Raw genomic sequence first — 26,539 nt, forward strand, 5'->3', positions numbered from 1 at the left:
TCACTTCATGAGTCCTAATCTCCAATTCTCCAAGTTGTTTTTCAAAACATTTGCGACACTACGCCTGATACTCCGTCGCATTGGATACCGATGAAAATATCTATAATCATAAATATATCAGTACTTCGATTTTATGGATATATATAAATGAATATTTTGACATAAAATATTATAAAAATTAATAAAAATATTAAAAAAAACTCTAAAAAAATTATATAAGAAATAAAAATAAATATTTTAAAGTTATATATTTGTCATATTTGATAATAATATCCTCTACATCATAAAAAAATATAATAAATATATATTTATTATTAAATTGCATTATAGATTATTTTATAATATTATTATGATAATATGTCTAATTTTAAAATATATTTAATATTAACTTATGATAATATTCAATGATATCAAATAAATAATAATATATTTATATATTTTTAATATTTATATTTATTATATTTAATAAATATATAGATTATATAAAAAAAGACCTATTAAAAAAATTATGTTTTTATATTTTTGATAATAAATTAAATCAAGATATAAAATTAAAATAATTATAATTTATTTATTTAATAATAAAATTTTTGAAAATTCAGTAAATTATCTAAAAATATCGATGAAGTATTGATTAAAACATGAAAAAATGGATATATTGATTGACGGATATATCCTTCCAAATTTTGTATGGTCGGTGATATTTTAATCCTTGTTACCCTTCATGCATCCAAAACTTCAAAGGAAATTCTATTTTCTGAATTGTCAAGGCCCCCGCAAGTCACATCAGTTAGTTGAAAATTGAAACCATGGGGCGATACAATTAATTTTTGAAAAATAGTTAAGGGCAAAGCCTGAGAGATGAATAAATGAAAATTACAAGTAAAAATAATTATTTAATAAAATTTTTAATCTTACGCTTATTTAACCAATTTTAGGCTTATTTAATCAAAATTTTAAAAGAGATGAATGAAATTAATTATTTTATTTTATATTTAGGAATGATTTAAATAATTTTATAATTTTTGAAAGTTAGATTTTCAAAAGTTTGTGACACCCATGGTATGACATTCAGACCTCCAAGTTCCAAATCACTCAACCACCTCTTAAATTATATGTTCTTTAATAACATAATACAATATTTTATTTATTATAAAATAAAAAATAAATTATGTAGTCACCTCCAAATAATGTTAAAAATCAAAGAAATATTCGTATTTATATTTATTTAAGAGAATTTATTTTTATTTTATTATTGATATTTGATTTTCGAAATGAGTCCAATGCCTGACCAGAGAAACTACCTTACCGGCCTTCTCAGCTGCAGGCTCCAAAAACCCTAAACTTAGTCTAGGGTTTCTTCACTTCTCCTCCTCCGCCGCCGCTACCGACTCACCGCCGTGTCGGCCAGTTGGTTTGAGGTTATTGCATCGTCTTCCGCTTGGCCATGTCTCTTCTGGAACTTGTTACCAAGGCCGCCGCCAATCCCAAAACCCTCACCGCTCCATCCACCTATCCAATCATTCTCAACCCAGAAGACTCTCTCCTCAGCTTAAACCCCAATGTCGAAAACCCAGATCCCAATTCTCTTGTCGTTCCCGTTTCCGGGTTTCAAATCTCGCAAACCGATTCCGAGATCATCGACTCGGCTAACAAATTCTTCAAAAAGCTCAAGCGGAAGCTCAAAAACCCTAACAGTTTTAATACTGATGATTTGATCGGGATTTTGAGTTCTTTTCTCGAGAAAAATGGCAAGAAAGTTGATGTCTCTGTTGGTGTCGACCCATCGAGTGAAGGGTACACACGGGTGTTGATTGAAAAGCTAGGGTTTTTGATGGGTCGGGATGTGTCGGAGTTGGTTTTGGAGGCGTGTCTTGTTTTGGGGAATTGGGAGTTGGTGGAAACACTGATTGTTAATGGGCATGTTGCACATTCTAGTTATTCGAATTTGGTTTCAGTTTTGGTGGAGAAAAGGAGGTCAGATTTGGTTTGTTTATGCATTAAGCATTTTACAGATCTCGGGTCTTCTGAACTACTCTGCATTTTGAAATACTTCCTATTGCCGCCTAGAGGGGCTTATAGCAGTATGGTTGCAGTGAGGAAAGATTGGGAAAGCCAAGCGAAATTGGCTATAGAAAAGGCAAGCAATAAGGATCTCAAAGGGAAGAAATCGCATGTAGCAAAGGAGGCTGCAGTGTTGCTTGTGATTGCCCATGATGAGTTTTTGGCTTCTGAGTTGTGTCTGCATTATCTGTTATCTTCCCCAAATCTTGATGATGTGATATTCCCATACTCTATTAGTAAATTGAATGGTGAAGAGATCATGAGTTTGATTCGATACTTGGGAAAGTGGTTAAAGAAGTACGAGAGGTTTCCACAAGCAGGTCCATGCCCAAAGGCATCCTCAATGTTGGGGTTGAAGGCTTGTGATTCGGTTCCTACCCTTGAAGCAGTGGTCAAATGTTTTGGGCTCGTTCTGAACGAGCATTTCTCTTCATTAGTGTTGAATTTGGAGTTCCATGAAGAGCTGAGATCCATGAAGGCAGTGGTTACTTCTTTAGCCTTGGAAGCAAGACTGTGTTGTTCTGTGGCAAATGTGGTTGAGGATTTGAGAGCTGAAGCTGAAAGTGCCTAGTACAAACTTGGAGCCTCTGCTAGTATTGCATTTTCGACACTGATCATCATCTATACTGTTGGTGTACCTTTAGTACAATTTTGGAATGAATTGAAGCTTATTTTAAATAAGTTGTATGATTGCCTTGCTATCATTTTGGTCTTGGCCTACAAATTCCCCTGTTTCTCTATGTTTTATGTTTGGGATTGCAGTTTCAATTATTTGACCAGTTTTTGATCTTCATTACAACTTGTGTTCTTCCCCTGTTTACAAGAAATATAGGCCAATGGAAAATTCCACATAAGCATTGTAGTTTAGCCCTGAAAAGTCAGGAAGCAGGATCACATTGGTTTTTTCCTTTAGGAACTGATGCTTCTAGTTAGGATGACTTTTTTGTTATCTACCTCACCAAAGTCCATGTATGATGCTCTATAATTATTTTTTTTCATTAATTTACAATGTATTTCCATATTGAAGTTGTGTTAGTTCATGAGTACAATATTTTTTTTTTCTTTTACTACAAGGTGTTTTGGTGAAAAAGTTGCCCTAGTGGACCAATATTTTTGCTTTTATACTTTTCCAAGATGAACATGTGTCATGTCTTAAAAAGACGTCCATAACGGAAAATATTCCTTTTTGTTTTGAATTTCAATACGACCTATAGTTCATTTTCATGAGAACACGGGAGAGTTGTTCGTTTTCTCCAGCACACGGGTGGTCGTGCTCAAAACCTATATCCATTACACCAAGCAGCTAAATTTGTATTCATAGTAATTGTTGAAGGCTGGCCTTATCAGGATCACTCCAGTTTCCTGATTTGCTCGCCTCCTCAATCGAAGAAGATGTTTCCTTCCTTTGACTTGCAAAAGATATCCGGACAGGGGGTTCGGACACACCCTTCGATGCCTTTGTTAGTTTTGCTCTCTAGCATATTGATATTTTTATGGGGCTCTTTTCCTTAGAAGAATGCTTACCTTCTTTGACTGTGTGGGGGCCTTTTATAGCGCCAGGAGCTTTGTCCCTTTGAATGGTAAGAAGACTTTTTGGTTGTCATGATGGTGCTTAGAGGGTGACAGAGCCATCATTACCCTGCAGGCGGCTTTCAGAGATTGCTGGAGGGATGGTTTGCCGTCATCTTTGTCTTTTCACTCTGCAGGCGGCGCAGGGCAGGTGATGGCAGGTTGCCTGGTGCTGTCGAGCATGCTTTTGGCAAAATGAGTAATGATTGACCGTGAAACGCGGTCAAGAATCTTGTTTAAGACGCTAACCATTGGGTCTGGACTGGACATCCGGATAGGTGGTATGTACCGCATATTAGTCCACGTGATCGTTCGGATAGCGGGTTGGACGTGTCACGTGTCAGTCCATATGGACATTCGGACAGAGGGTTGGACGTGCCATGTGTTCAATGGAGGAGTGTCTTGTGAGGCGTACGCTTAGGGGTGGTCCCCAAGTTAAATTTGGCATAAATTTGGAAATTTTGGGAATTCAAGTAAACCAAAATGGTTGAAGCAATAGATGGCGATTCAGATCACGATGAATTTGGGCCAGGAAATCTTCCGTATCCAATTCCAAATGAGAGTCATGGTGTAGAGTTATCTTATTCCACACAACTGGAATCACCTTCCGGGGTCACCACCCCACTATGGTTCCAGCTTCAATCTCATTAGGGACAACTGGGCTAGCTGTTGCCTGTCAAATGGTATAGCCCCCCTTGCTTATACGGAACTTTGGCTAGTTGTAGGGAGGTTGTTGGCAGATCAAAATCAGTTCAGATGAATAGCAAGATTGCGATGAGGCGGAAGTCGTCCTTGATGATGAAAGATTCTCAGATTAGTTATTGTCAGAGTTACCTTCTTCCTCTATTAATTTCTTGGTAACTTAAAACTTTTTGACTAAATGGCTTCTCTCTTTCTAAACGTACACTGAGGCAGGAGTGCACAGAGGAGGAAATGTACCAATGGCAATAATTGAGCTGTTGCTTGCTGGTCCGTTTCCCACCATGCCTACTTGTGCAGAGCTATTGTGACTTGTGAGCGAACCCGGAGTATGAAGGGGTGTAAACAAATGGTTTAGTTTCATCGGTTTTTGGAAAAAAAAAAAAAAGGCGTACTTATGCTAGAATAAGAACCGAACTAAGTTGTAAATGATAAAAATTGGAATGAAATCAAATTGTTTAAGGTGATTTTGATTCATTGCTTGGATACAAGTCGATTTAAATCTTGTTTTTGGCATTGTAGGATGGATGTATTTATAATAAATTAATTTGGCTACAACCGAATGACCATGAATTATGTGATCAGTGTTAGTTGGATTGATCAACTTTTCGATTTATCACTTCAACCCTAATGTCTAGCTAGGTTAATTAGCTCGCGTGCATCTATTGGATGAAGCTTTTCAGTAGGTACAGAAAAGCGAGCCTTCGGTACCTGACCCTAATTTTCCCATCTCTATATCCACGTCTTGGGACCCAATCGCATACAGGGATGAAAAGATGTCTTAACTAAGCCTGCCAACTATTTCACCCCTGTAGTCGCGTAAACTCTCAGGGAGGTACTTCATTGTACTACAATATCATGGTGATGTGATCAGGCTACAGTTATGCCACATGCATCCCGTGCTCTTCAATAAGAGAAGGGTTAATAATCGTAATTTCTTCAATTACTCCTACAATTAAGTCAGATCTATTTCTCTCTCTCTCTCTCGTTTCAACCTTCTTTTTTGCCTTTCATGCAAGAACACTTTTAAAAACTACTTAAATATTCATTTTAATCTTTCTTTTTCTTGAATTACTTTAATTTATTTGTTAAAAAAATCTTTGAATATTTATACCCCTAGTTCAGGCTCAATAATTGCATGAATAATCCAACCATAAGCATTCAAAATTTCCTAATAATATTCAGATTTGACCTCTCTTTTTAGTAAGAGATGAGTTAATTTGAGTGAAAATATATTAACGAAAATTCAGACATGGAAAAACATCACTGCCCATTGCATATCTAGGTGTTGAAAACGAAAGCAACGAATTTCACTAACCGCAACTGAAAAATGTTATATAGCTTGGGCTTTTAGCATTTGCCACCACCTAATTCCCATTTCTGTTGTGCATAATAAGTTTAAGAACTACACCCTGTGGTGTCTTTGTATGTAAGGCTTTGGGTTTAGCAAAACAAAATTGCAGTTGCAAGAAGCCAAATCTAACTTTAATGTACACACTTGACAGGTTTGATTCTCAACTTCACTTTCCATCAAAATCCTTCTGTAAGTGCAAATACTCGACCTCCCAAAGGCGGAGGCAATGCAGAGACAGCTTCTTGAATTTCCTGGTAAACATGACATGTTAAAATCTAAACCACTTCTATACAGTAAACAAGATCATTTACAACCTAGTCCTGTTATTCTCTTACTACTGAAAGAAAAAAGAAAAAAGAAAAAAGAAAAAAACCCACAAAAAAAATTGAGCATTGTTAAAGAAACTTACATTTGTTGTATAACGAGCAGAGAAGTGGATCAGAAGAATTGCTTTATTCTGAAACCTATCTGCATAACTGACTATCTGAAGAGGATTATCCAAGGATAAGAGATGAATAAATGGTGAGGACAACAACATAAAAGTAAAGGCATAATAAAACATAAAAGTTTCTTCTATGAAAGCTATGGAGATCTAACCTCAGACAAATGAGTGTGGCCATATTCTCTTGCATGCTCCACCGTCACTGTGTTGTCAACAAAGGTGCTCTGCACGAAGAGTCATCAGGAGGAAAAAAAGAGTCATTTAACAACAATGTTACAAAAATTCCATACTGAATTCTAGAAGCAATTACCAGAATATTTTCAACTTCTTCAAAATTCCATATAATGTTTCCACTTCATTGGATACAATTTAGAACTAAAAATATATTAATACTTTATACTTGATGATTTTGTAATTAATACTTTGAAGGCAATATCACATTGAGGAACAATAAATATGTGTTTCCTTTCTTTGTTCTTTTATTTCCCTCATTTTTTGTGTGATTTTTTTCTACAACCATCACTACAAACTATTTATTCCCTAGTAACTTTGACTTTCCAGAAGCCCTCAGTAGTTTGCTTCGATGAAAGTGTTAGATCATCTGATGGTTTTGTTACATCAACAGATACTGTCTTGAATGATTATCTAATGCTTAAATCCAATAATTTAGTGGAAGATAAACCCATTAGAGCAGAATGAGAGGTATGGATGGTGCCAACCCATGCAGTCAGGCATGTGTCATTATTAGGATGAGTTGAGTGTTTCTAATTCATAATATCCCTACTCATGCAGATAGTGAATCTATCTCCATCTTTACTAGAATGTGCCCAAATTACACCTTGTTTAGAAGTGAAGATATAAGCATAACATCTAGTGTCATTTCAGAACACTAATCTCATTTCTACTTATTTACTAGGGTTCCCCCTTTCCCCTCTAGAACAGAGTAGAGACTACACTAGACCACTTTAAATGTTGCAATACCAGGAAAAAAATTCTTATGAGCTTCCCTTCCAAAAGAACCCCAGAATCCATCACTTCAGACCCCCTAAATTGTATAGGGTAACCACATCAAGTTGTTATGAATGTGATCCTAACATTGGTGCCAAAAAATAAGAGAGCTAAGAAATGGTAAGCCTAAGCCAAAAAGCGACATCCTTTAAATAATTAAATGCGATATCTCAATTATAATATATCATGAACTAAAGAGCCTTGAGGCCTGACTCAAGTCGTAAAGGTTTGGGAGGGTTTGTGGGAGGTTCTAGGTTCCAGTTCCAATGACGAAAAAAATTTAACCATATATATAATTGAAGAGGTGGCCTTTTATGTTTCCTCCAGTGGTCAAAGTTCCTTCTTATCTTTAGCATCATTCTAACAATTCTCTATTAATGAGGGAATACAGGAAAATCAGGGAAATTAACATACTACAAGGGAAGGAACAAAAGCACCTGTCTAAATTAGAGGTGCAAAGTAGGTCGAGTGGCCCAGCTTGCCCAACAGATAGTTCTAATATTATTTTTATTTTATTCAACTGCATCCAAGATACCCCTCCCAACAGCTAATATTATAGTTAGTTTGAGGGGTAAATGTGTAACTTGGTTATATAAAGATTTTGTATAAACAACAACGGCCACCCACCCCAAAAAAAATAATAAAACACACAAGCCTAGTTTCGTGGTCACAGCTATCTACTCCCTCTACAATCTCTCCAGCGTCAACCTCTCTATTCTTGTTTTCTACAGGTCTACATTATCACAGACTTGAGGTTTTATATTAATATTCCTTTTACATTATTATTTTATTACATATTTATTTAATTTTATGTTTTCATTTAGTTATCCTCCATTGTTGAATTTTCTTAAAATATTTTGATAGCTTTAAGAATCAAGATGGACCTTGATGTTCTAGATCTCGAGAGCCTTAGATGTGGAGGAGATGAGTATGATGAATTAGTGGATGATGAAACCCCTACCCCCACTAGTGACCCTTGCCCCATCCCTTCCCATAACTTTAGAGAAAAGAGACCTTGGAATAGTAGAACATAGATGTGAAGTGCGGAACCACTTCAGTATAGTGCAAAATAATTAATATAAATACCTCAAGCTTGTTGCAGACTGCGCATATTGAAGAAAAAAAACAAAGGATGTAGGATGAGCAACATGCTCACAAAAGAAAACCCTAGCTTTTCCTTCTTTTTTTTCCCTAATGTCCTTATACCAAGCTTTTTTTCTTTTTTACTACGTAATTTTTGTCCCCATTGGGACTTGAACTTGGGACCTCCCACAAACCCTCCCCAACCCTTTTTACCACTTTAGTCAAGCCTCAAGGGCAATTTCCTTATACCAAATTGCCATACATGACGTTCTTTTGGGCATTTTCTATGAGTTTGAGATACAAAATAAAAATTACACTGCCTTTGATTACACTTTGAACAATATCAATGCTATAGATAAGTTTGTGAGGTCAAGTAGAGATCCATTTGGTAAAATTTACCATATGAGATGTGTTTGCCATCTGGTTAATTCAATTGTGCTAGATGGTTTAAAAATAATTGCTCCATCCTTAAATTCCATGTGATATGCTATTAATTATATTTCTCACTCATCTAAGTTGCAAGAGTTTCATGTGGTATGTAAAAGGCTAGTTTGAAGAAAAAAAATCGTCTTAATGCAAAGTACGGTTGAAATTCTACCTACAAATAATAGCAATCCTTAAATTCCATGCAATATATGCTATTCATTATATTTCTTACTCATCTACGTTGCAAGATTTTCATAAGCTATGTAAAAGGCTAGTTTGAAGAAAAAAATTGGCTTGATGCGAAATACGGTTGAAATTCTACCCACAAATAATAGCATCATGTGTAGGGTATGACCATGCAATAGTAGATTATGTCAATGACAAATTTGGAGGTATTGCACAGTGTGCAGAGAATTGACCAGTAACTTTCACTTTTACGGACTTCTTGAGGAGATCACTACCATGTTAGTATCACCGCTGAAGTCTTGTTTAGAACTTAGGTGTATCTGTAATATTAGAGCAGTGGTTGAGCAGTGCAGGAAGTCTAGTGAAGGCTTTAAAGAAGTTTGTAACCAAATAGTTATTGTTGGGAGAAAATGCCTCTAATTCTTCTTTAGCTGCTTGAATGGATCCTAGGGTTAAGTTTCATGGTGCAGAGATCACATTGAGCTTTATAGCTGAAAATATTTTTTTTTATTTATCAGAAATGAAGAATTTATAGCTGGAAAATATGGAATTAACATTCACACTGAAGGAAGGTATGATAGAGAAGAGTTTAACCAACCTATTTAAATACTGAGTCTAAATGGGAGCTGGGTACTCAAGTTCCATATATTCATGCCCATTTGGAGATTGTCTACTCTTTAGACAACTGACTAGGGGAAAGGGAAAGCAAAAGTTTGGTGCTTCAAGTTCCTTCTCACACTTTACCCTAGATGAAATCCAAAATTGTGATATTTAGCAATGGTGGAAAGAACATGAACCCACCTTTCTATACTGTCTAGAATTATACAGGATCTACTAATAACACTAGTGAATACTGCAGCATCAGAATTTCTACAGGTTCAAACATGATTGAAGATACGATTTTCTAAGTAGCTTCCGTGAAGGATGGGCATGACTCAAGGAGATGCTAAAATTAGAAAGATGGCATGGTAGAAATGTTTAAAAATATGAATGTGGATAGAAATCAAGAAAGAGATGGAGCTGAAAATGAAGAAATTCAATTTTAATTTCAAGTTTCAAGTATGTATCTTTTCTAGTTTTTCCAGTTTTAATAATGAATTATAAAGGTTGAGTAATGCATATGTTTCATAGTTGGGTGGGTGCCAACCTAGTTGGGATGTTCCCAAACCTATAATTAACCAATTCTCACATCTTTTTTTCCTCATAAATTTTAGTAATGTACTTTGAGTTTTATTAAAAGAATGAATAGAGTGTTTCATTTTGTGTACTTCGCTTTTTCTTATTACAAAATTTTATATTTTTACTTGTTTATTGCATTAATTTTACACCAAAAAAGAAGAAAAGAATAAAATTAGGCCAACTTGGCTCAGCTGACACCAGGCCTGTGGTATACTGGGCCATACTGGGTTAGGGATATTGCTTGGGTAGGCCGGCCAGGCCCAGCCTAGTTTTCAGACAGCAGCCCGATGAGCCCAAGCTTCCACGAAACCAGGCCCAGCGCATTTGACATCTCTATGTCTAAACTGAACAAACTTAAAATTAGATGAAACTACAAATTATTTCCAAATTCCAAGAGGACATGGGCAAAACACGTCTCTATGGTCAAGTAGGAAAGTAAGACTAAATATGATCAATGTAGCGCACCTCCATGATGAGAACTCTTGCCATCAAAGCATCAACATTAGTGTGATCCACAATGAAGTCTGACATGGTATCTCCCGTAAAGGCAATTTCAGGTGTTGTCATTGTATACGTAATCTGCATTGTGCAAACTCAACCTTGCTAGATATAAACTTAACATAAGGAAAAGAGAATGCTGGTGAGGCAGGATAAGGGAATGTGAAAAACAAAAAAATGAACCAAGGGGCAGACTGTTAAAAAGTACTGATCAGCAAGAACAAGCCAACAATGTTTTGCGGAATATAAGTTTAACCCAGAGATCTACTCGCCAGCTCCTGTTGTTTCAGTATCATCATTTATATTATATTGACAACTTTATCCAAAAAGATCTATTTTGAACAGTAAAGTATTAAATTGTTCTTCCATCTCAAATTAGTTCAACAAGAAAACAAATTTCAGACACAATGAAAGAAAAATTCATAATAACTGACCTAAAAATTCCTATGGCTAAAAACCAAACATTAAAATGGTTTTTCTTTTGCAAACTTTTTTTGATAGGTAGTTTTTCTTTTACAAACTTGGTTCTTCTTCCGTCTCCTTGGGGAAGCAACATATGCTCTCATGGTTTTGTCATCATGCACTACACAGATTTGTTATATGGTTAAGAATTTGTCAAAGTGATCATAAGTTAAAGATCAAGGCCTCAGAGGTAAGGTTTGAAGAAAAGGTCAATCTTATGGAAAGTTGTACGAGCTTGCCTTTCTTGCAAAATTCCCAGATGCTACTGTGTTTGTAATAATCCTTTTTGTTAAAGAAGAATGTAGTGAAAACGTACCAAAATCTGTGATCAAGAGGAAACTAAAATGTGTCTAAGATGTCTATAAATACAACTGTTAAGACAGACCTCCACACCTGATAACTTCAAGTTCTTAATCTCATTCCCAGGAAGGCCAACATACTCCTGCTTAAGTTTCTGCTTTACAGAATAAACTACATAACCCTGAAACAGATCATGATGGGAGCCATTAGCAGTATAATATGATTCAGAGAAATACATCTCAGGCTAGTCTTATCTAAAAGACCAGGGAGTGAAATAACTTTTTACCTGACTTGGTATAACATGGTAGGTTCTAAATGCTCTTACTTTCAAGTCTTTTCTTAAGTAAAACTCTTCTCCTGAAAATATAACAATATACATTTTAGGTGGAATATATCAGAAGATATCCATTCAGACAGGCAAAATTAACAAGCAGTTATGTAGTCAGAGTAGTCAGTACCAGGCACTAAATTACATTTCTAACATCATTTGATTGACAATAGGACATTACCCACATTCAAGCCAATTAGATTATGCTTCAGCTCTGACTCATCCATTGCTCTGTGCACCTGAAAAAGCATCTCCACATTTTCTTTTATAGCTTTTGGTACAATAATTATTGGGGGCTTCATTCTATACAACCCACGAGTCGCAACATACATGGGCAGTCCTCCCTAACAAATAAAAGATTGGGGCATAAGCAGCAGCACTAAAACATAATAAATGATAATATATCCATCAAAGAAAAAGATCTATCAGCAAAATATTGTGGCAAAAAAAAGGACGGAGAGCAATAAATTTTCGTTTAAGGGTTCTATACTTAAATATGTAATTCGTGACACTAGAACTAGCATAAAAATCTAGTGAAAATATGAGAAGCCCAAAGGTAGTAGACAAAATTTAGAAGAACTTAGGAATCGTTTAGAATGATATATATATATATATATATATATATATGTATGTATGTATAAAATAAATCAAGAGTAAACTAGTGCCTTTTCCCCTGGGGTTGTGTTTTTATGGGAAAGAGGGGGAGGGTTGGTTCCTCTGTTGCTGTTCCACAATTACCCAAGATAATTTAGAAACTTGATGAAAAGTTCAGCAATTGTTTGCAACATCAAGTGAAAAAAGTGGAGTATGCAAGCAAAAAACATCCCTATCATTTTTAACAGAATAACTATGATATACTTAAGAAATAGCTGTCTATATATTCTTTAACGATCCAGTAATTTAATTTTTCATTGACATCATAGCACATCCATAACTAGTACTCAAGCCATTGGTTCATCTTAAAACTATGAATCATTGATTGTTCTTGAAGATTATTCGGATTTAATCCCATGTCTGTAAACTTATCATATCTCAATGCAATAAAGGACAAATTGTTTACAACACAATTATATTTTTAAATTTAACCCAAGTCAAAAACTTGTAAATGAATGCTTCCTCCAAATCAAACCTAACAACCATTATGATGAGTATGAATCTCTAAGATATATATCAACAAAGGGAATTAGTAAGGAGATATCAAATACTCTCATTAAGAAGAAATTCAGAGTTACTAGTAAGGAGTGAGAAATAATAAATAATGAATCTAGAATGCAAGAGGTGATGATTGATGGCAAATATGAAGAATCTTATGATATAACAAGAATTGTTGAAATTTCTTATATAATTAATTCAAGAATCTTATTCTTCTGCAAGAGAGTTTATAAGAAGAGTGTGGGAAGCAACTCGTCATAAGCTTATTGATGACACATAGTTATTTTGAGAATTATGAACTTGTTTCACAACGTTGGAAAATCTTTTGAAGTCTGGTACTTGTCTTACATGAAATTGAACAAGTTCAAGAGATCTTCAAATCCTGTTTGACCGTAATAAAATCAATTGATTGTGGAAAATAACTAAAACTTGAGGTCGAGTTATTTTTCATGTCAACTATAATTAAAGTAGGATGAATATATTTCAAATTACATTATGATTAGTATTTGTTGGAGTTAAATAAGGAGTAGGTAATTAGGTTATAAGACAATAAGAATTAGAATCATAATAGGTTATTAGGATCCTAATAAACTTCGGATTTCTAAGAGAAACCTATAGATAAGTCTAATAGGTTATGGAGTTAAATAATATTAGTTTTTTTTTAGCAAGTGTTGCAATTCTCAATGGTGAGACTTCATTGATTTTCTTCTAAGTGAGACTATTGTAAGGCCTCAATGAGACTCTACGTTTTCTATCTTCTTCGTATCTTCTTTCTCTATATTTTTTCTTTTATTTTTTTCTATCATAAACTTTATCCCTTATTCCTCACCTAAATCCTAAAAAATAAAAACCATAGCCCCACCTATTTGATTGTAGGCAACCATCCAAGGGTTGTCCTACATCACATTGTTTTCCAAATTGAGTATTTCATAGGGAATTGTATGGGTGTGAGGTGTTGATTTCTGTTGAATTAAATGATTCTAATAGAAAACGGAGACAAACAAAAGAATATGAGTAAGAAGAAGAACTGACAATGTGATCCATGTGTCCATGGGAAATGAACAGGAAGTCCTGTGAAATTGCACGCTGGGGACATCTACCAATGTCAAAGGCTAACTTGAGGGACGGGAGGATTATGCAAGTTTCTTGCCCTCCTATCGACAAACCCTCAACTGGGTATCCTTCGATGTGTATTCCCTTCTCCTTCTTCTTCACATTTGAATTTGCCTCTGAATTTTTCATTCTCCTAAATCAAAATAGGGTGAAAAGTCAACTCAGAGAAGTTTAATTTTCCTTGAATCAAGCAAACTCAGCGAGAAATTTTGGATTGAAAGAAGAATAAACTTTTGGCATATAATTGGGAAATAGCGTGTAGAGAAAAAGAAATAAGAAATGGAATTACAACTGATATTCGCGGGAGTGAAAGCATTCCCAAGTAATAAACCACTCAGAGTGAAATCCGTGTTACCAAAAAAATGAAGAAAAAATAACAGAAAACGACATTTTGATCCCTATGTTATCTCCCTCACTTTCTTTGATGCCAAAAATCCAAAACCAAACCAAACCCACTCCACCATCCCCAAATAAATAAATAGAAAAAAAAAATCAACTAAACCAAGGAGTCATACAAGTTTTAGGTAAAGTGCCATTTTCTGTATTCTCGAGCCCTAGATGGTGAGCAATTTACAATTCATTTTCTTATAAATTGAAGGATTACATCTAAATTAGAAGCACTTTCTCAGCATCCAAACGATTGAATCTACCCTAGAAGCCGATAGATTGAATTGGGAATAGGGAATAGGGAATAGCGATTGGAGCAGTACCTTGAACTCAGAGATGGATTGAAACACAGCGTTAAATGATTCAATGCGTTCGTGTAGATTGGAGATAGGGGCTTTTTATGCTGCAAGTAAAGCCTAAAAAATGTCAGTATCATATTTAAGCTTCTTTATATTTGATTCTTCTTCCTATCTTCCGTCGCCATCCAAACAAGGTTGCTTCAATTTTTCTTTCTTTCCGTTCAATTAAAAATAATTAAAAATAGAAATAAAACTAAAAAGGCAAAATTAAAAACTAATCATGGGGAATAAATTTCCAATTAAAATTTATTTATTTTTAATTTTTTTTCTATATATAAATTAAAAAGTGTTATGATTTTAATTTTTTTACATGAAGGAAACAATAACAAAAAAAAATGATTTAAAAGAAGACACATTTTGACATAAAGTAATTAAATAATAAAAATATTTATTTAAAAAATGATAAATATGAAATAAAAAAATTATAAAATTAGTTATGATGAAATTTCTTAGTATAATGTTTGGATGCAGACAGAAAATAGGAAGAAAATTGTTTAAAAAGTATTTTCAACTTTTAGGGTAGGTTTGATTGGTGGTAGGATAAAATATATGTAGTTTAGGGTATTATTAAAAATGGTATGTGATGGAATTTGTATCCTAATCATATCTATTTTTAGAAGGAATAAAATCTATATTGTATTTTTATATTGATGGGCATATGATTGGTTCCCAATACTCCTGAATTATCCGTTTGATTATGTACCAAAATCCACTTTCCAAATGTAATCCTAATTCGAATGAAATTTTGAGTAAGAGTTCCAATCAAAAAAGCTTTCTAAAATTAACAGAACAAATAGGCTTGTGTAGAACTCAAATTTCCCCACCTACACTTCTCTCATTCTTACTTGTTTTTCTCTTTTGTTACATGATGGTAAGGCGAGGTTGCCACTTTGAATTACGACATCATGATGATATTGTTCCTAATGATGAATCAATGTTAGCATAGACTACAATCAAAGTCTTCTAATACAACAAGAGACGTTTATGGTTCAATGTGAGTATATATCATATGACTTTAAGGGTGCCATACCTCACATATGTTTGTGGCTTTTGCGAATGAGAATACCATTAGAGCTTCAACTAGCTATCACTAAAAATATCCTTTGTTTTACAGTTTCCATGGTGAATTAGTCTCACAATATTGCTCGTAAGATACTTCCCATTCTTATGAATTTTACTACATTATGATTTCACCCCAATATTCAAGATGAGTCCATTAATCGTCATTTAGCCATGCAACTTGAACATCCCATGCAGAAGACTATACTTACAACTAAAACTTCCATTGACGCGCTTGAGAAAGTTAGACTAGAGTGTTTGGATTTACCTACTAAATGTGTTATTTGCCTTGAAGAATTTTCGAAAAAAAGTGGAAGTAACAAAAATGTCATGGTCACATGTATATCATGAAAATTGTATTTTTCAGTGGGTGAAAAAAAGTCACTTATATCCTTATGCCAATTGGAGATGCCTACCATATATAATATGAATACTATATACTATTTCATAAAAAATTTAAAGGGTTTATCAGATTTGTTATGTAAAGGTACATTTTATCATTGTATTCTTGAAATGTACATCATATGGTATTGTTTCAAATTTTGTTTTTGGTCATTCATATTCTAATCCAATGAAATTAGACAATAAACAAGTATGCCATAGTTCGAAAATTATTCAAATCTAAATTCAAATTTTCACTCGATTTGAGTTGGATTTTTAGATTTAAGTTTGCAAAGAAGTTATTCAATGTCGCTTACATTCTTAAATAATTCAAATAATAAATAAACAATTGTGATATTCTTTTTACAAAGGATGTATAAAATTTCTATAATTTCTATCTCACCCTTTATCAAGTTATAATGTTTAAGATTTGTACTCCCAACATATTTACTATGTTTGATCATCATTTTTTATTGGAAAAATCATAACTAATTTTTTAATAATCTAATTCACTAAATTTTTGGTCTTTAAGAAGAGTCTATAAAATGAATGAAAGCAATAACTCAAATTTTTCTCTTTTCAAATTTCTTCAATGTAAAGTTGGAATGATCTATAATAGATTAAAAATATTTTTAAAATAAGACCAACTTTTGACTTTTTCAAAAAATATATATATATATATATAAAAGACTAATTAATATTTTAAAAATAAAAAATAAAATGATTAAAAAAACCCTTATTTAAACATTTTTATAAATTTTAAAAAATTATTGACTTGCCCGTGATGGACGTGGAATGATACATGTTTTTTTTTTCTTATTTCCATTGAATATTATTTAACTATTAATTAAACTTGATGGCGTAAACTTTTTATTTTAGATTTTTTTTTTATATTAATGATAACTATTATATAAAATTTTAATAAGAAAATAACATTTTTTAATGAAAAAATTATTTGATTATTTTTTAAATGATGATGTTAAACTATATAGACCCTCTAAGAAAGAAAAATACGGAAATTAAGAATCGAATTAGGATAGGATCTCAATTCAATCTGTGCGTTAAATTTTTTTTATCTTAATTCTTGTTTTCCAAAATTGAGAATTTTACTCATAAAGTTTATTCTTATTAAACTTAGAAGTTAAAATCTAAAATTATATATATATATATATATATATATATTGTAAAAAATTATGTTCCCATTATTAGTGGAGATAGTAAAATATTTTTTTTTCTTAAATACACATCAAGGATTTGAGTTAAAAAAAAAAAAAAAAAAAGTTTGTCCTCGACAAAGCTGATTTATTTTTGTGAGATTTTATAAAATAAAAGAAATTACAAAATAGAATTGAAAATTTGATCAAAATTTTATTGTATTAATGTGAACTTTGAATATTAAAATTAAAATAAAATAGAGAAATCGTAAGAAGATAAGTGTAACTACAATTGGGGAATTATAAGTTAAAAAGGAAATTGAATCTACCAGAGCTTATCACGAGGGAATTATAAGTTAAAAAGGAGATTGAATCTACTAGGGCTTATCCTAAAGCAATTTAACAAAGAAGATGACTGCCCTTTTCAAATCTAGTTTGATTGGATAAGTTGGTTTGAATTAAATAAATCAAGTAATATCATAAGTCCTAATTAGAATATAATTTGGAGTAAAAGAGTTCCTATTCTAATAACATACTAGTTTCTAACCTAATACCATAAATATAAGGTCCTAGAAACCAAACTCAAATTCACATTCTCATACTTTCTTGTCATTAATTTTCTTCTTTATTATAGTTTCTTTTTATTATTTCATGATGTCAAACTATATTGACTATATGTACCCTGAATGGTGGAAAGAAGATGGTGAAAAAGAAGAATTATTCAATGTATTTGAAGAAGAAGAATTCATTGTGTTTGAAGAAGAAAAAGAGTCATTATTTTTGTATGATTTTGAAGAAAAAGAATATGATGATGATGATAATGATGATGACAACGAAGAGGAAGATGATGATGATGATGAAAATGAAGAGGAAGAAGAAGAGGAGGAGGAGAAGGAGGAGGAGGAGGATGAAGAGGAAAAGGAAAAGGAAAAGGAAGATGATGATGGTGAGGAAGAAGAAGAGGATGATGATGATGATGATGAAGAGAAAGAAGAAGAAGAAGAAGAGAAGGAGGATGATGATGAAAAAAAAGAAAACGAAAAGAAGGATGATAATGAAGAAAAAGAAGAGGAGGAGGAGGAGGATGACAGTGAAAAAGAAGAGGAAAATGATAATGAAGAAGAAGAGAAGGAAGAATATGAAGATAAAAAAGAAGATGAAGATGAGAGCATCATTTAAGTCTCAAGTTTGTCAATGAATCAATATTACATGTAACAGGTTGAAAAAGTAGAATGAAAAGAGTTTGATCATATTAGATGAGTTTTCAACTCAATCAAGAGTTGTCTAAATGTCATACTCTCATGTTTTTTTTTTTTTTTTTTTTTTTTATCCAAGTTGAATTTCAAGATCATGTTTTAAATATAATTTTTATTAATACTTATTTATGTTTAACATTTGAAATTGTTATATCCATTAATGGTTTGTTTGATTATTAGGAATTTAATAATGGTTTGAATTTAATATTATGTTTCTTGTAAACTTAAAATTTCAACAAAATTAAATAAAGTAATATTAACCTTACTTTATTAATGTATTTATTTCACCCAAAGAAATTAAACAACAATAAAAAAAGTTAAAAAAATGTCATGCCATGCACGATAAATCATATCTTAAAAATTCTAAATATGTCTCATGCATTATATATATTTTTAATATATATATATTAAAAAAATTCCTAATTAATAAATTTAATATATTTTTCATTTCTTATCTATTGCTCTAAAATTAAGCCTAACAACTTTTTTACGTAGTCAACAAAAAAAAAATTAAAATGTATTTTATTAAACATAAAAGACTAAACAATATTGTTTAAATATAATAACCAAAATATCCTTATTTTAACATTTTTTTTTATAAATTTTAAAAAATTATTGACTTAAACATCTTTTCTCTTTTATTTGTTTTTCTTTTTTCAATTGAATATTTTTTTTTAATTATTACTATCAAAATAAATGTACTATCTATAATTTCAAAACTTGTAGATGAAAACTTTTTATTCAATTTTTTTTATATTGATGATCTAGGGTTTATATTTTAGGTTTTATTTTATATATCAAGTTTTTTTAATGCATATAAACTATTATATAAAATTTCAATAAAAAATAATACTTTTAATGAAACATTAATTGAATATTAAAATATATATATACCATTTTTAATTTTATTATTTATTATTTTTTAGTAGTATTACATGCATGAAATGTTCTATTTGCTTGTAAAGTCTAATTATTTTTATTAAACCTAGAAGGTAAAATCTAAAATTTTATATATTTGAATCTCAATTAGAATATAATTTGGAGTTAAAGAGTTTTTATTCTAATAACATACTTTTTTCTAACCAAACACCACAAATATCACATAATCGAACTCAAATTCACATTCTCATACTTTTTTACGATTTAGTCTTTCATCAATACATTCACTTCAAATAAAGAAATTAAACAACCAATTTTTTTAAGTCATTTCATAGTACGAGAATATAAGTAATGTGATAACTTATCAAACTATCTCCTTTATATGGTCTTAATAGTCATAGGTTGAAATATAAGATTCTCATCTCATTTATTTATTTTATAGTTTTTAAAATTTTTAGTTAAAAAAGAAAATGATTAAAAAAATGTGTATAATACAATTTAAAATAATGCTTATAGAAAATATTATTTAATATGAAGGAAATAAATGATTCTAGGAAGGCTATTCCCCAAAATAATAATCATTTACATATTTAATAATATAATGTAATATTTTTATTTATAAATTGTAAATATTTTAAAGATGAATATTATCAACAAAAAATAATTTTTTTTTTACTAAATCATATATTTTGAATAATTTTCTATATTAATAAATATGAGAAAGATTTTATATTTTTTAATAGTAAATATTAAACTCTGATATTTTTTTATATATATATTTTAAAACACAATTTTTTATTCTATTATTTATTTCTCCTACAAATCAAAAAATAAAATTAACATAATAAATCTCATTGGATATGATGGGTTAGATAGGTTAGAATATCATTTTATCATATCTCATCTCAATGATATCCTTAATATTATACATGTTAGCATCCACGTGGATGTTATGTTTATGTTAAGTACCCCTCATGGGGAAAGAATTCTCATTTTCAATGATATCCGAAATACTGTCCACGGTAGCATCCATGTGGATACTATGCGTCCGTTAAGTGTCTCTCACGGAAAGAATTCTCTTTTTTAGATGGATAGGTTTGTTGTTCGTAGAAAGCAAATGAAGCGTGAGATAATAAGGTATTTTTTTATATGTAAATTTAATTTAAAATATTTAATAATTTTTTTTTAAAAAATGATAGTCATCTATTTTATAGTTGTATTTGAATATCTTTTATCTTAAAATATTTATATTGGTTAAATTATTATATTAATACATCATATCATGTTTTTTTTTCAAGATAAGATAAAATTAAATTTTATCTATTACTTAAAAAAAAAAATTTAAATCGTAATTCAATAATATACCATCTATATTAAAATTGGAAATAAGTTTTATAATGAATTAATAAAATATTTATTTATTTTCTATTGTTTTTAATATAAAATTTCAATATGAAATGAAAAAGTAATTAATTATTTTTTAATTAAATTAATTAATTATAATGAGTAAATTATAGTTAATTTAATTTATTTTCATTATTTGATAAATAAACATATTTTATTATTTATTGAAATATAAAAACATTTATAACTCTTATAAAACTAATATATATATATATATGCTCTTCTCTCATATCTTTCTTTGTTAATGATCTGACATGAAAATAAAAACATTTATAAATAATGAAAAAAAGTTTTACCGTCGTGACACCCATTGTAATTATAAAATAAGCATATTTTAAATTAAAAAAGTTAAATTTTAAATTTGGTAAATATTAATTTTACTATTACTATTATTTGTCTGTGATGAATTTTTTTATTTTTATTAAAAAAAGATGTGATTGAATAGCAGACGAGTAGATATCCAAAGGGAATGGGGCTAAAAAACAATCACAATAAAATTAGCCGCATTCCAGCTTTTATACATATAGTATAGATTTCATAAATATTATCCACTTTACCATTCATACGGATATTGTGTCTCGATTAAGCGTCCCTCATGGGAAAGCAACATGAATCCTAAGATTTTCTACTTTGAACAATAATATCCATATAAAATATAAAAACTTTTCTACAAAATATATAGACTTACCTTATATGCTTAAAAATTTTTAAATTTAAGATGGAAATTTTATTTGTACTTTTCGATTTTTAATCAAAATTTTAAAATCACTATCCTTTTAATCTTAATCTTTTGAACTTCTCGTACTTTATGTAGATTTACAAGTATTTTCTATTTTTTATTTTTAAGATCGTTCTTAAAAAATAGTACGTAATATAATTTTGCCAAAAGACTATTATAATGAAAATATTTTGGTACTAGTTTACATTAATTTAAAGTTCTAAGACAATTCCCTTATACAAATTTAATCTTATACTTATCATATGATATCTTTGAAAATTTTAAGTATTAAGATAGATAACCAAGGGGCCTCCCTTTGAGAATTTCATCTAGTACGACTCAAATAGAAATACCAAATACTAGTTGAACAAATATGTAACGGAGAGTTTCAAAATTTTAAATCATCTTAATAAGGATTCGATTTTACATGAAGATACAAAAAAATAAAAATTTGAAAGCTCTTATTTGTCATCATAATGCCAAAATATCAAGTTTGGGCATTAGTCTTTATATTTGTCTTTACAAGCCGAGGTACCTTGTCTTTTTTTATTTCTATTTATTTGATTTGTTATTTTTATTTGCTTAAACCCTATGTATTTGAAACCTCATATTCATACTAAAACCATGATGATTAAATAAAACCTTCAACCTCATATTCATACTAAAACCATGATGATTAAATAAAACCTTCAATCTAAACTCAAAACACCTTGAGTAAGAATCAAATCATCACTTAGAAATTTAAAAATTTTTGGAGTCCGATCTCTATCCTCTTAGCAAGGAAAAAGTTCAAATCAAACTTTCTTTAATATTTTCTTAACTTCAAAATTTTAATTGTGAGAATAAAATTAATTAGATAAAGTTTTTATTTAGAATCTATTATTATTTTATATATAAAAAAAGACTTTATTTTTTAAAAAGTTCAATTTTTTTTAAATCAATATACTTTTCATAAATCCAACATTTTTTTACTTTTAAAATTTTAATTAATTTAATTATAAATAATCAATGAATGATATGTACATTTATGATTAAGGATAATTTAACTTTACTTTAAAAAATATATCATAAAATGTAAATAACAATAAATAAATAAATAAAACTTGAATTATTTGATTTACTTCTCATAATATATTTTTTAATAAAAATTTAGGTTATGTTTGGTTCCTGGAAAGTACAAAGGAAAGAAAAAAAAATGTTAAGGAAAATGATTTTCTCATGTTTGATTGTCCTATGAAAAATATCAAAGAAAATTAAATATAATTAAAACTAATTAAAAACTTATGTATTTTTAAATTATTTAATCTTTATATTGATGAGTTAAAATAAATAAAATGAGTTTGAAGTAACAAAAAAAATAATTTATCAACTTTTAGTCTATTTTTTTATTTTCCTTCACTTTTTCTTTCCTTCTACTTTTCCTTTGTATTTTCTTTCCCTCGCATTTTCCCTCAAATTTTCCGGGAACCAAACATACCCTTAGAGAATGTCGGGCTCCCAAAAATGCTTTGAAAAAGGAAAAAATATTAAGAAAAACCATTCTCCTAAAAGAAAATAAAATATAAAAAATAAGAACAAAAAATATTATGAAAATTTTAAAACTAATTTCTTAAAACAAATAAGGAAAGTACTTTATAATATTTAGAGGAGATAATAGAGCAATATGTTGGATAATCAGGACTTAATATATATCCAAATTTTTTTATTACAATCATCCCAATAGAATAATAAGACATTCGAGGTCTTCTCTTTTATAACAATTAGTTATATCAAATAATTACAATTATAAGCAAATTATTGCAATGATTACAAATCAAGTAGTTTAGAAATAAAAACAAAAAGAAAACTATGCATGAATCAATCAATGGACTTTGACATTCATATCGGCACAATGGACATAGGTGATTATACTCTAACCACTTTACGATGCAATGAGTGTGATAAACATGTGAGCATGACATCCGTGTAACTTTTTCCAACCCACTTTCAAATTTTTCCAAACATATTGAACACTGATCATCGAGTTTCATCTTTACCTTCTCCAACTTATCAATTGATGATTTAGTTGTAGGAACAATCTTGATGACTTCCTCTTCCATTGATGTCCTAATGGTAGTGACAAGCACCTCATTATCAACCTCTTCAATTATACGCTCCATAATTCGTCTGCTCATATAAGTGATAACTTCCGAAATGATGACAAAGATTGGTCTCACATTGGACATGGTCATGGATCGAGCTAATGCTGTGACTTTACGCATCATTAATCGACGGTATGCACGAGAGAGTCCTTGTAATTTAAGCATCCGATAAAGGATTAAGTCTTGAGGATTAGTTGAAAGTAACTCCTCATGGCGCATATTAATTGTGTGTTTACTCACCAAGTGTTGCTCTTTGTTGATAGCGGTAGTAGTTAAGCCTCCATCATTGTCTCGTGCTTGAACCATGCGTTGGGACGTCTGGATGCTCCAAATATGAACTGGAATTGCATGCCAGTGCACTTCCCTTTCATTGTCACCTAGAAAAGCTTTGTACAACCAATTCCGTATCCTAAACATCGGCATCTTTGACAACACAAAAAAATGAATAAAATTGAAAGACTAAAGACAACAATCTTCCACCTGAGTAACGAAGATAGCAATAATGAATTTGATATCTAGTTGTATATATTTATATTGGTTTAACATTTTTATTTTTATTTTTATGTCACAACCGACATAAATATCATAATTTATAAATATTATGTTAACATATATAATATATTAATACAATGTAGAAGTTTATAATATTATATCAAATAAAAAAAAGAACAAGATATTTTCAGGTATATACTTATTGGAAAGACTCTTTTATTAAGAAAAGTTGTTATTATTTTTAGAAATATATATATATATATTTTAGAGTTAATACTTATTTTATTTATTTTTTAAAAGGAAATTAAAACAAAACCATATGTGATTCCCAAAACTAAAAGATAAATGAAGTTTTGTTCACCATTTTCCTTTTTTATATATATAATTTTTATTGATTTTATTTAAGTAATATATAATAAAAAAAATCAATAAAAATAAATTATGAGTAAAAAATAAAACAAAAGGAAAAAAAATCTTTTAGAACATAAATAATTTATGGTTATTGTTCTCAAAATCATTAATGGAAATATAATTGTGACATTAAGTTGTTTTCATTCCTCGATAAACAATTACTTCTTATAAATAAATTAATTAGCGTTTACTTCAAATTCTAATTTCATTGTATTAAATATTAAAAAATATTTTGAAATAAATTCAATTTTAACATAAATAAATTTGGATTTAATATAATTCGTAGGACTTAACTAAAACAAGTTTTTTTTTAGATTCATTTGTATTGACCATATTTTACTTATACTTGACTTAATATTATTTATTTGATGGACATGTGTTTTTTTTTTTAAATATTTATTTATGATTTCACACATATAAATTTTTTATTTTAATAATAATAACAATTTCATTTTAGTTATGTTGGTTGATGTCAGCATATTATTTTTTGTTGAATAAAAAAAGTTAAATATATTATTTGATTTTTTCTATCCATTGATTATCTTTTGATGGATGATATAGATCACATACAATGAAAATATAAAAAATAAAAATTTAATCGAAGATAAATACTCCATCCTTACATTACTAGCTTTAATTTTTAATTTAAATTGTATTTTTATTTTATTTTATGGATGATGGAAGCTAATAGAGTTTTTATTTCAATTTTAATTGAAAGTAATAAGAAGATGAAGTGTTTTTTACAATAGACCATCGATGGATATTATGTGAGATGTTAAGCAAATACAAGCCATTTCTTTATCAATATTTATTTTAAATCTTTTCCATACTGGATTCTTCGAAATCTTTATAACTTTTGTGAAAGACATTTCAATTCTCTCCTGACACTAGTTATTTGATTAAAATAATAATAATTAAAATTTTTTTAAATAGTAAAACTAAATAATAAAAGTTTTAACTAGACTTAAAACTTATCACTTCTTGGTAGTTAATCTTCTTTTTTTTTAAAAAAAAAATTATTATCTTAATATTATTTGTGTAATTTTTTTTTCTTTTTTATGTTAGTACGGTATTTTAAAAAAAAAAATATGATAGTATTTTTGTTTTTAATATATTCTTAGATATTTTTATTTTGTAAAATGGTAATAATTAGTTCTATGAACTTTAAAATTGTGTACATACTCACTATGTTAAAAACATTAATGAGGTTACAAATTAAGTAGAGCTAAATTATTTGGCTTATATTTTTCTTTAATTTCAAGTGCATTTTAAATATTTTAATTTTTATTTAATTATTTTGAAGTGGGCTCTTTTTTGACTCAACATCCACTTGTGATTGATTATGTGTTAAAATCCACTTTCCAAATAAAATATAATCCTAATCCGAATCAAATTTTGAGTAAGAATTTATATTATTATAAAGACAACTTCTTTCTAAAATTAACACAATAAATAGGCTAGTGCATAACTCCAATTATCCATTTACATGTTGGAGCTAAAAATGTCTTGAGCAGTAGTTTTTTTCTCATCGCGTGTTCTCTTTTACCTACCACACAAGGTTCACCCTTGTGTTACCCTGGAATAACCTTCTCTAATGGTTAAGTCAATTGAGGTTTTTCTAAAAGAAAGAGTAATTTTTTTATACTGTTGTTTCTTACCTCCTGCAGCCTAACCAATTGCATTCATATATTTCACCTACCAATAGGCGTAGAGATTGTGAGGGCACTTTCTTTGTCATTTCAAGCCGTTACAACCCCAAGCGCTAACTGCCTCCACTACTCCTTGTGGATAGCTCTTCCACGTTCTATATTGCCACTTTTCTTGTTGGACTATTCAAGCTAATCGAACTTTAATCCTAACTCAAGCTAGCCCAACTCAAATGATAGTCTTAGATAGACCCATTACCCTATTTATGGGGGTATCCATACTACACTTCTCTAATTCTTTCTCCTTTCTCTCATTTGTTGCATAATGGTAAGACTCTTCTGCAACTTTGAATTATTGCAACAAGATGACATTGTTGCCATTATCCCCG

General features: G+C 30.0%; 2 protein-coding genes across 3 annotated transcripts; one reads left to right on the forward strand and one right to left on the reverse strand.

Moving 5' to 3' along the window:
• The first annotated feature begins 1,280 nt into the window (after window positions 1–1,280).
• Window positions 1,281–2,918, forward strand: LOC117934386. The gene has a single exon (XM_034856039.1). The coding sequence runs from the start codon at window positions 1,448–1,450 to the stop codon at window positions 2,633–2,635; it is 1,188 nt and encodes a 395-aa protein (XP_034711930.1). The 5' UTR covers window positions 1,281–1,447; the 3' UTR covers window positions 2,636–2,918.
• Window positions 2,919–5,618: 2,700 nt separating this feature from the next.
• On the reverse strand, window positions 5,619–14,703 carry LOC117934468 (tRNase Z TRZ1). Of its 2 annotated transcripts, XM_034856164.1 has the most exons (9): window positions 14,574–14,703; window positions 13,783–13,996; window positions 11,780–11,942; window positions 11,557–11,627; window positions 11,356–11,451; window positions 10,476–10,589; window positions 6,284–6,352; window positions 6,096–6,170; window positions 5,619–5,937 (listed from the first exon to the last, which is right to left on the reverse strand). In XM_034856164.1, the coding sequence occupies exons 1-9, from the start codon at window positions 14,684–14,686 to the stop codon at window positions 5,863–5,865; spliced, it is 990 nt and encodes a 329-aa protein (XP_034712055.1). In that variant the 5' UTR covers window positions 14,687–14,703; the 3' UTR covers window positions 5,619–5,862. The 2 variants fall into 2 exon arrangements, with proteins under 2 accessions (XP_034712055.1, XP_034712056.1); XM_034856165.1 differs by lacking the exon at window positions 10,476–10,589.
• Window positions 14,704–26,539: the final 11,836 nt, after the last annotated feature.

This window comes from Vitis riparia, chromosome 17 (assembly GCF_004353265.1).
Source record: "Vitis riparia cultivar Riparia Gloire de Montpellier isolate 1030 chromosome 17, EGFV_Vit.rip_1.0, whole genome shotgun sequence".
NCBI classification, from domain to species: Eukaryota; Viridiplantae; Streptophyta; class Magnoliopsida; order Vitales; family Vitaceae; genus Vitis; species Vitis riparia.

Bases quoted from the DNA above. Each gene is read 5' to 3' on its own strand.
- LOC117934386 (XM_034856039.1), top strand. From the start codon at position 1,448: ATGTCTCTTCTGGAACTTGTTACCAAGGCCGCCGCCAATCCCAAAACC.
- LOC117934468 (XM_034856164.1), bottom strand. From the start codon at position 14,686: ATGATACTGACATTTTTTAGGCTTTACTTGCAGCATAAAAAGCCCCTA. The intron at 11,628-11,779 runs GTAATGTCCTAT...TTATATTTTCAG, and splicing joins TCTAATTGGCTTGAATGTGG to GAGAAGAGTTTTACTTAAGA. The intron at 6,353-10,475 runs GTGCGCTACATT...CTCTTCGTGCAG, and splicing joins CAAGAGTTCTCATCATGGAG to AGCACCTTTGTTGACAACAC.